This window comes from Gorilla gorilla, chromosome 2 (assembly GCF_029281585.2).
Source record: "Gorilla gorilla gorilla isolate KB3781 chromosome 2, NHGRI_mGorGor1-v2.1_pri, whole genome shotgun sequence".
NCBI classification, from domain to species: domain Eukaryota; kingdom Metazoa; phylum Chordata; class Mammalia; order Primates; family Hominidae; genus Gorilla; species Gorilla gorilla.
In genome coordinates, this window is record NC_086017.1 from 198,376,571 (window position 1) to 198,387,689 (window position 11,119).

An 11,119-nucleotide genomic window follows, 5' to 3' on the forward strand; every position below is an offset into this window, starting at 1 on the left:
ACACCAAGACTCCATTTTTGAATTGAAGAGTTGGAAAGGACTGCATGGATCACTTACAGAGCACCCTAATTTGACAGACGATGAAAAGGATACCCCAAGAGATGTCACATCATGCTCAATACCATATGGTGAATTAACTTCAACAGAAGAAGGGAATAACAAGAGCTCACAGAAGAAGCTGGGTCCAAGCCCATATCATGCCCAGGCATCTGGCCAAAGCAATTAATCCTGTGAAAAATAATTTAAAAACCCATGGCTTTACGTAAAAAATTTAAAAATATTAATGCCAAAGTCCCTCCCCAGGAGATTCTGGTTTAATTGCTCTGGGGTGAGGCCTGAGCACTGGCATGTTTCAAGCCAGCACAGATCATTCAGATGTACAGTCAGAATTATGAGCCGTCAGTTTAGAATAATACACTTGGCTGAAAGTCTAGTGGAATATAGTAGAAAAAATCCTGAACTTGGAGCCCGAAAACCCAAATTTGAATCTGGACCTTTTCATGATCATCAGTGTGGTTTGGGCAAGTTGCTTAACTGCTTTTATACCCACTACTTATCCATAAATGCTTACTTCATCCAGAATCTGAAACCCCAATGAGACAGTGCTCTTGAAAGTGCTCTGCAAACACTGAAATACTGTATCCATGTGAGACAAGACCTGCTGGAGACTTTTCTAGCGGAGCACCTTTCTCGTAGTTGCTTGGCTATTCAAAAATTGAATTCAATTCAACAAATAGGTATTGAATGGCTGGTAGGAAATAGACATTATGCTAGGTGCTGGCCATACAAAGATGAAGACATAGATCAGGTAACTTAAGGAGTGCTGAGATTTGTAAGGGGAGGTGGACATTTACACAAGGGGATACTACAAGGACAATAAGAGATGCAGCTTCAAGGGACAGAAACAGAACAAAGGACAAAGGAGGGGATGCTCACTCTGGAATATGGTGGTCAGGAGAGAGAAAGAGATATTTGTGCCAGCTTGAACAATCAGGTCTTCTAGGTGGAAAATAAAGAAGAAGGTTGCTCCAGTTTGAGGGATGAGCATATGCAAAGATACAGAATTGTTACTCAGCCAAGTAGTTTGATATGGGCTGGGGCACTGAATGGTAGGGTGGGATTCAGACCAGATCATTGACAGATAAATGAGATTATCATTCAATGTAGATTGACACAAATCACTTTTTTTTTGGAGAAAGAAAAATGATATTTAATGGCAGGTTTAAAATTACGATGGCTTTAAAAGGAACAGAATTATTGCACTCACTTTTTAAGTACCTGGTTATCTCTCTGAACCACAGGTAACCGGAGTTCAAAGAGTTAACATAGTCTGAAGCCTCTCATTGGTCTCAGATCCAGAAAAGTTGCTAGGTTACTTTGCAGAAGAGAAACAAATAAAAACACTTTCCCAATTGAAAAGAAAATTAATAGTAAAAGATGTGTTTAGGGACTTTACACATCTGCAGAGCATTTTGTGTGTGTGTGTGTGTGTGTGTGTGTGTGTGTGTGTAACAGCATTAACACTTAAGTAATAAAAATAACTAGGGTGGTTGGGTTTTCAGACTTGCAGGATAGAACTTGTATGAAAGGTCTGGTAAGGAGTGTCAAGTATAATGAGGAATAAGAAAGGTTAAAGAGTTTAAAACCAATTAGAATTTGAAGTTCTTGATTTCAGAACTCTAAAATCCTTTTTTTTTTTTAAGTATGATATCTCTTTAAGAGCCATTTGGTGTACTTCATAGCCTGATTCATGCCACCAGCTGCCTCTGATTTCAATGAGAAATGCAGAAAATTTATAGGGAACTGTAAAATGGGGACAGATTTTTAGTTTTCTAAATTGAGGTTTAACTGGCAAACTTGTAAAGGTTGAAGAAACCACAGAGCCAAGCTATGGGAAGCTGGTTTCTTTTCTGGTCAGAAGGAATGAACACACAAACGCATATCTAACTCACAAAGTGCTGGAAGAGAGAAAGCAATGCTCTTTCCAGAGGAGGAACACGGAAAAATCAGCCTTGTGGGTGAACAGGAGGAGAGTCACATTCGCCAGCAGGCAGCACCCTGTGCAGGCAGTGGGAGAAATCTGAGCTTCAGCAGCGTCCGGAGCAGGATTTGCACGAAGTCTCCTGTTTCAAGTTTTATGTCTCCTGGAGTCCTGGGGAAGGCACCCAGCCCACCCACAGCTCCCTTCTCAGAGCCCTAAGAATTGATGAGAAAGCCCCTCACTACCACATGCAGGACAGGCAGGTGAGTCTGTCAGTGACAAGGTCAGACCTTCCCTGCTATTTGACACTGGTCCCCAAAAGGGAACCGTGCCCTCTCCTCCCCTGGCACGTACCTCATTTTCCTGCCTTGGGTGCTCCCGGCTGCCCGGCCTTGGTCCTCCCAGCTTGACTTGCCTGTGAGCTCGTGCCCGGTGTGGTGTCCGTGATGCCTTATCTTTGTTCTGAGGTCCCTGTGTGTCTCTGGAATTGGCTGGCATTCTCCATTCAGGTCACGCCTTCCCCTGCCTGCAACAGATCCCCTCTCCCCCTCTCTCCCTCTGGCTTTTCCTCTCTCCTCTCTCTCTCCTTTGACTTGCTCTTGCACTCCCAGGAACCTGACAACAAAATCTGTCTTCTTCTGGAAAAGATCTGCTCCTTCCCTTCCCTCCTTTATCCTGTGTGGCTGACTTCAGCCCTTGAGAGAAAATAACTGAGGGGCTCAAGCAGGTATTTGTATCACTCTGTGTGTGTGTGTGTGTGTGTGTGTGTGTGTGTGTGTATAGAGAGAGAGAGTGAAAGGGGACAAAGTCTAATTTCTCTTTAGTCTTTTTTGCCAGATGACTATAATTTTCTGCTTTTCTTCAGGACACCCATGAAAGAAAAGCAATTAAATAGAAACAACCAACTAAGAAGGCAATTCTAGCACCTACACTAGAAGAAAAAAAAAAGGTGTAAATCCCAGAGCGTCTGTCTGCAAATAACTACAGGTTTCCTTGTGAGCAGAGCCCCAAATAACTACAGGTTTTCTTGTGATCAGAGTCACACACAACGACAGGTTTTCCTGTGAACAGAGCCACGGGCCCGGAACTGGGGGAGCACCAAGTCCTGAAGTTGGCTGGTTGTTCCTCCCCATGAGCAATACCTGTGGCACTGTTTACTGGCTCGGAGTGTATGTGGCTCTCCTCCAGCCCAGAAAGGGCCCATCGCAGCAAGAAATCTCACCTCCCCAGGGGTGTAGAAAGACCTGGGCCTGTATATATGTCTATACCCATGGCTTCCGGAGAAATCAACACTAGATCTAAGATGAGCTGAATAATAAGAAAATTACCCCCTCCACAACAACAACAACCAACACTGAATAGGGAGAGGTGTATCTGGGTGTAAAAGTTAAGTTTGACTGTGCACCTTTTCTGTGTTAGACACAGTACTAGGCATTAATATCATCTCAGTTACTTTCGCAAACTGGTGAGAGTGCTGCTGTTATACTCATTTTACAAGTGAGGACACTAAGGCTCAGAGAGAATATGCCACTTGCCAAGATCATCCAGTTATTTATGACTCCCCACTGCCACTAGCACTAGAAGCTAACAGCTATTGAGTGCTACGTGTCAGGCACTGCTCTAAGCACTTAATATATGAATTCTTTTCAGTCGTCTTTATATGTTGTATACATGGCTGGCAATATTCTCATTTTTCAGAGGAAATTGCCCAGAGAGGTTAAGTAACCTTCCCAAGTTCACACAGCTAGAAAGTAATAGAGGCAGAATTTGAAGTGTTAGCCACTGTATTACACTGCTACTCATTAACATTTTATAATGCATATGGAATTTCAAATGCACACACACAGACGGCATTCATAGAGAAACTCAATCTGAGTCATTTTGAAAAGAAGATTAGACTCAGAGTTTAGCTGTAATCTTTCCTTTCTACCCAAGACAGCTGTGTACTTTGGGCACAATACTTAAGGTATCTGATTCTGTGTCTTCATTTGGAAAATGGGAGTTACTATGAGGCTTAAATAAGACTGTGCTTGTAGAAGTGTCCAGGGGAGTACCAGAGAGAGGGCTGCCAGCCACACTCACCAAAGCGGCAGACACATGCACTGTCTACCCTCAGATAACGTTCCTTTGGCACGTTCTGGGGAACAGTGGCTTGACTCTCACTGTACTTCTTACTCCATTTTCTCTCCAGTTTCTCTAATTTTCACACTTTTGAATGCCAGCCTTGCCAAGCTTGGCATTATCAAGAGGCTGTGGTTGATAATGCAGGTACAAGTATATGAGATGGGAGGATATGTTTGAACTGAGGCACTGTTTTAGCAAAATGTGTTCTGTCTCAGTCAGCGCAGGAAAAAAAGCTTTTAACATTCCCATTAAGAAGACTCACAGGCTCCGCACACATTAAACAACTCTCACAAAACAACATTTTAATGATTTAAGTGTAAATGAATCAGAAACACATGGACGACATTTCTCTTGGAATACACAAGGGTTTTAAAACTGAAGGAGAAAGAGCTTGGCAAAATGCACACTGTGCTGGGAAGAGGGCCCCTGCCCAGTAAAGACATTCCCTCAATTCATGCTGCCACGGAGTTTGCCCTCTCCTAATTTAGGGCATATACTGGGAACTGCAGTCATTTGTTCTGGGTACAGAGGGAAGAGTTTGGGCGAGAAAGCCATCAGCTTCTCCTTGGAAAGTGTCACAGAGCAATTAGGCCTCCTGGAATAATTTTCTAGCCATGTTTCTTCAAGGCTGCCAATGTTCAATGGAAAGCATTCGAGATGTGTTCTAAGCCAAAGTTCTGCCAATATATAGCAGATCTGATATGTGCACTTCCCTGGGAGTTAGCCAAGGCTCAGAGGAAATCTGCATAAAAACAGGAACTACGTGGCTCAGGAATGATCTGCATGTGATTCAGGAGAGTTTTCTACTTGGTTACACTACATATTGTCTGATGCTTTTGATGAATCTCCCTGAAGTGTCACTAAGACATCGTGGGTCATCAGGGGTGGGAGGAATGGAAGGGACATTAGGCTGGAAACAGAACTGGGCTCAGTGACTATAGGCCAGCTTGTATGTGACCTTGGGTAAGTCACTTACTTTCTCAGGGGTGGGGGTTGAGGGGTGGAGGGGTGCGGCATCAGTATGTTCAATTATGAAATCAGGGGGTTGGACTCAGTTGAGATCATAGATATCAACATGTGGATATGAAGACTATGAAATGATGTCGTTGGGAGGGGCTTAGGTAGTTTGCTAGACCTGAAAGATTGTCAGGGAGTCCAAAATAGCTCTAATAATCTTGACGTTTGCTTTTTCTGTGCTCATAATGTTACCGTTACTCAGAATTTAATCATAGATATTCAGAAAAAGTAATATTTAAAAGGGTTCAACTAGTTTTTTGAGTTTGGCCAAAGCGATTAAAAAATGCATACAAGGAACTGACATCATTTAGAATCATGAAAGTGTAGAATGACTGAGGTGGGCTCAGCACCCACGCTCTATAGTCCTATAGTCCAGGAAAGGGATCAGAGAGCTGCCTACTAAGGGTAAATGCGGCAATATTCCTACCACTGGAAGAGGTTTTGGTTTACATGTTCTACCAAAGTATTTATTTTATGCAACTTTTGAGCTAGAGTTTCTGGAATTCAATGAATGGGTTAGAAAATGTAAAGAATTTGGGCAATAACTTTTTGTTGGCAAGGGCTGAAATCCAGGCTTCCTATAGAATATTTGAGAAACTGATAAATAGCTCCAAAGATTGCAGCTTAGAATGAAAATTTGGGTTCTTCAGCACATTGACTGACAGTATGCTGAAAGTCCTGGCTTCTGAGTCTATCAACAGAATAATGGGGAAAATATTTTTAAAAAATGACAATCTTTGAGCTTCATCCCAGGAGATTCAAACCCAATGAATCTGTGGGTAAGTCTCCTGAATCTGTAATTTGAAAATCTCCCCCGGCATGATTTTGCCACTTTTGGTACAAATAACATAATGATACATTTTATAATTGATGGCACCTTCGATTTGATAAGATGTAATTTGTATATGCCAGATACTTTTATATATATTATTGCATATAGTATTCACATCTTTTTACAGGTAAAGACATTGAGGTTCAGAGAAACTAAGCCTGCCCGTGCCTGTAAGTGAATGATATATGTCTAGAGCCCAGGGCCCCCCTGATCTCAAGTGCAAAGCTCTTCCCTGTCGTCTGCAAATTTCTCGTACTTCTTGTGGACTCTGAACATTCATGTGCCATGCTGACATGTGATTACAAGATTTTACAGAAGACAAAAAATAGCTTCTATTTAAAAAAATAAATGATTAGGCTCTGTTATGGGCTGAATTACATTCCCCTCAAATGCATATGTTGAATTTCTAACCCTCAGTACTTCAGAAGGTGACTGTGTTTGGAAAAAGGGCTTTTAATGAGGTGTTTAAGTTAAAATGGGATCCTTAGAATGGGCCCTAATCCAATACAATTGGTGGCTTTATAAGAGGACATTAAGACACAGACACACACAGAGGGAAGACCATGTGAAGACGTAGGGTGAAGACGGCCATCTGCAGGCCAAGGATAAAAGCCACAAAAGAAACCAAATCTGCCAACACTTCCATCTCGGACAGGTTTTGTTTATAGTCCCGAAAGACACAATCCTGAAATCTATAATCCCAAATATGGAAATTCCAAAAAGTCAAAACCTCTAAAGTCTAAATCCCTAATATCTAAAATCCCCAAAATCAAAATCACAAGATAGTTGCATCACATTAGGTGGAAATATTTACTTTGTCACTGTCTTTATGCAGAGGAAAATGGATTTCAATTGAATCCTCAAACCACAAAGACAGATTTGGAATTAGGTGTGATTGAGGTTTCTAAAGGTGAACTTCAAGGTGTTACCAATAAAGTCTGTTTTTTTCCATTCTGTCCAATGTGTTTGGCAGAAACTTCAGATGAGTGGACTGGTCACATGATACAGCAATGACAAAAGCTTCAGTATTGGCATTCATTCCAGCTGATGGCATTCCAGGAGCTTTTAATGAATTAAAGCCACATTTGCCTGAAGAAGCCAGCGAAGTTACTAACTGGTTCAAAAACGATTATGTGCACGATGGGCAGTATTGTTGCAGTTCAGTCACCAGTATTGCTTCCACCAGATTTGTGGTCTATATATGTGTGCATATGGAATAGATTTCCACAGACCCACAACGCGGAAGCATGGCACAGAAGATGGGAAAACTTAATGGGGAATACTCACGTAGATGTATATTAAACCATAGAAGAATTTTGAAAAGAGCAGCGTCACATAGAAAATAAATGTGAACATATTCTCCAAGGACAGCCATGTCCTAAAAGAAAAAAAGCAGCTATTTTTTGTGATGTGAGACTTAAAAATATAGTTAATGACTGTGAAAGTTGGCCAGCTCTTATGGACTATCTCCATGCAATTGCCCATAATCTAGCTCCATAACTTTTTTATTTGTTGAATTTTCTTTTTAGTTTTTAGTTTTTATTTTTAGTTTTTTTCACTATTTGAAATTGTCAGCATTATTTTTTATAATTCGCTATGCTACCTATTTCATCTTTGCATCATTTCCAATACTGCATGCGTTGTATAAAGAGTTTTAGAGAGTCCTAATTTGCTTTGTGCATTTTTGCAAATGTAACTCCATGAAAGTGCATTTTCAAAATGTTGAACTTGCGTGTAAGCAGTATGTGTGTGCATAAAGACATTAAAACTTCCTCGACAAATGAAAATGTATCTTCTTTGTACATCTGCTTTTATGAAAGATACAATTTCTCAATGCCTTGGCTCTTTGGGCAACTGATGTGGTGGTGATATGGTAGTGACTCATCACGGTTTTTGATCAATCTTATCAAAAGACTTAGAAGAGTCTAAGAATCACAGCATTTCAGATAACTGCTGTATAAAGCTGGGGGCACACAATTACCAACCACAGTGTGATATACATTTTTATATTTTGCTTTTTGATTTATTTATTTATGAATATGGTTCATCTGTTCATAACTGTTAAACCCATGTGACTGTTGTTAGTATATCTGAGTGTTTCTGCTTGCAAAAATATGGTATTATTGTCCATTTTATTGTGTAAAGTAGCCTATGAAGAGTTCTGTCATGTTTTTGTGTGTTTCTTAAATAAATCCCCTTTAAAAATGTAAGTAAATATTTTACAACGTTTTGAAAACTTTTTTTTTTTTTTTTTTTTAAGATGGAGTCTCACTTTTTTTGTTGTTGCCCAGGCTGGAGTGCAGTGGCACAATCTCAGCTCACTGCAACATCCACCTCCTGGGTTCAAGCTATTCTCCTGCCTCAGCCTCCTGAGTAGCTGGGATTACAGGCATCCACCACCATGCCTGGCTAATTTTTGTATTTTTAGTAGAGATGGGGTTTCGCCATGTTGGCCAGGCTGGTTTTGAACTCCTGGCCTCTGGTGATCCACCCACCTCGGCCTCCCAAAGTGCTGGGATTACAGGCGTGAGCCACTGCACCCGGCTGAAAAAGTTTTTTTCTAAAATATTTTTGGAATTTTGATTTTTCAGGATTTTAACATTGGGGATGATGGCATTTGGGATTATGATCAGCTCCCATCTTGGACTTCTGGCCTCTAGAATTGTGAGAAAATAAATATCTGTGATTTAAGTCCCCCCGCCTGTGGTGTTTTGTGATGGCATCTTTGGCAAACGAATACAGCTGGCTTACAGAAGGGCCCCCCAAAGCATGAAACCCACACCACCAGGGGTGTCACATTGATTTCACACATCACATTCATGGAATTAACAAACACTGGGTCAGTTAAGGTTCTGTTTGATAGGAAGTAAGAGAAATCTTGACTAATGTTGAAGCAGATAGGACTTATTTTTCTCACAGAGTAAGAAATAAGGAAGCAGGTGGGGCTGGGGCAACTGATCAAGATTGTTTCCAATCTGCCAGCCTTAGGATGGGGCTTTTCTCCTCATGCTTGTCACCTCTTGGTCACAGAAAGGCTGCTGTAACTCCAGATGTCATGTTCACATTCAAAGCGGGAGGGGAGAAAAGGAGGACAAGGATGAGGTAGCACTGGGAGATTTCTGCTTGTGTCTCACAGGCCAGAGCGGGGTTGTGCAACCTGCAGTAGCAGCAAGGGAGGCTGGGAAGTCAAATTCTTATTTTGCAGCTTTTATGGCAAGGCAGGCAGCAAGGAAGACCGAGGTTGGAAATGGGTGTTGCATGAGTCAGCTCTCAACATCTGCTACCATACGTGCCAAGAAGTTCCTGCCTTTTTCATGTGTCTTTCATTCCTGATATTATTAAGAAGAAAGTTAAGAAGAAAGCTTCAAGGGGCCATTAAGCCATTAACACTAATTTGCCTCTTAAAAAGGAATGATGGGTCTCAGATTCAGAGCTTATGGAGGCATTAGTATTCTAGAATTTGACAATTTAAAAAAAGTAGTATTGCTGGGTGCGGTGGCTCACGCCTGTAATCCCAGCACTTTGGGAGGTCGAGACGGGCAGATCATTTGAGGCCAGGAGTTCAAGACCAGATTGGCCAACATGGCAAAACACTGTTTCTATTAAAAATACAAAAATTTGCCTGGCATGGTGGTAGGCGCCTGTAATCTCAGTTACTCGGGAGGCTGAGGCTCAAGACTTGCTTGAACCTGGGAGGCGGAGATTGCAGTGAGCCAAGATTGAACCACTGCACCCCGGCCTGGGCAACAGAATGAGACTCCATTTCAAAAAAAAAAAAAAAAAAAAGGTATTATCAGTGGTAGTGACATACTTTTTTTTTTTCTTTTGAGACGGAGTCTCGCTGTGTTGCCCAGGCTGGAGTGCAGTGGCGAAACCTTGGCTCGCTGCAACCTCCACCTCCCGGGTTCAAGGAAGTCTTGAGCCTCAGCCTCCTGAGTAGCTGGCTGGGTTTACAGGTGCTGCCACCATGCCCAGCTAATTTTTGTATTTTTAATAGAGACAGGGTTTCGCCATGTTGGCCACTCTGATCTTGAACTCCTGGCCTCAAGTGATCTGCCTGTCTCTGCCTCCCAAAGTGCTGGGATTACAGGTGTGAGCCATTGCACCTGGCTGACACACTTTTAAATATGTGGCTTTCAGTTAAAAATTCCAGAATAGATTTAATCAAAAATATAGAAATAAATAATAATATAGGTGGCATTAAGACATATGAAAAAATGTAAAGATAAATTATTAAGTGTTAAAAATGGCAATGGTTACTTGTATGTGTCAACCTGACTAGGTTAAAAGATGCCCGGATAGCTGGTAAAATATTATTTCTAGGTGTGTCTGTGAGGACCTTTCTGGAAGAAATCATCATTTGAACCAGCGGGCTGAGTATGGAAGATCTGCTGTCATCAATGTGGTGGGCATCATTCGATCCATTGAGGGCTTTGGTAGAACAAGAAAGCAGAGGCAGGGTGTGTTTGCTGTCTCTTCTGGAGCTGGGACATGCGTCCTTTCCTGCCGTCAGACATCAGAGCTCCTGGCTCTTGGACCTTTGGACTCTGGGTCTTACACCAGTGGTTACATGCCTATCCCACCCTCCCAAGCTCTCAGGCCTTCAGCCTTGGACTTAGACATCACTGGTTGCCCTGGGTCTTAGGCCTTTGGACTCTAACTGAATGCAGCTCCGGCTCTCTTGGTTTTACAGCTTGCAGATGACATATCCTGGAACTTCTTGTCTTCCATACTCATGTGAGCCAATTTCTATAATAAATCCCCTCTTATAAATCTATATATTTCCTATTGGTTCTATGTCTCTGGAGATCCTTACTAATACAGAAACACTGCTCCGGAGAGTAGACTTAGTGAAAGCATCCCAGCAAGGTGGGAGAGGACTGTAGTGTGAGTTGCGATGCCTGAGACAGAGGCCAATTTCTGTCCTAACCCAATGTGAAACCTTGAACTTTTGGTCTTCCTTGGGCTTTGGATTTCTAATTCACAATGTTGAACTGGATTTGGTGTTGTGTGTGTGTGTTTGTGTGTGTGTGTGTGTGTGTGTGTGTGTTTAAAGCACATTTCTACTCAGTTTATGACATCTCTGTTTCAGTGTGTGGAACTGTACCTATTACATTATTATTAAGACTGGATCATAGTTTTAGAGGCTCTCAAAGCAGTTTTAA

General features: G+C 41.8%; 1 protein-coding gene and 1 long non-coding RNA gene across 8 annotated transcripts in view; one reads left to right on the forward strand and one right to left on the reverse strand.

Annotated features, from left to right (window-relative positions):
* The window catches only part of MASP1 (MBL associated serine protease 1), a 74,845-nt gene extending 71,783 nt beyond the window's left edge, over window positions 1-3,062 (reverse strand). The window contains exon 1 of one of the 7 annotated variants that reach the window (XM_055382107.2): window positions 2,336-2,439. In XM_055382107.2, the coding sequence (XP_055238082.2) occupies window positions 2,336-2,340 (5 nt within the window). In that variant the 5' untranslated portion in view covers window positions 2,341-2,439. Of the gene's footprint in view, window positions 1-2,331 lie in introns of all 7 variants that reach the window. The other 6 variants (XM_004038180.5, XM_063704450.1, XM_055382104.2 and 3 more) reach the window with 6 other exon arrangements.
* Window positions 458-8,650, forward strand: LOC109026366 (uncharacterized). The gene is made up of 2 exons (XR_008678278.2): window positions 458-2,244; window positions 6,082-8,650. It is a non-coding gene; the product is annotated as an uncharacterized lncRNA (long non-coding RNA).
* The last annotated feature ends 2,469 nt before the right edge of the window (window positions 8,651-11,119 follow it).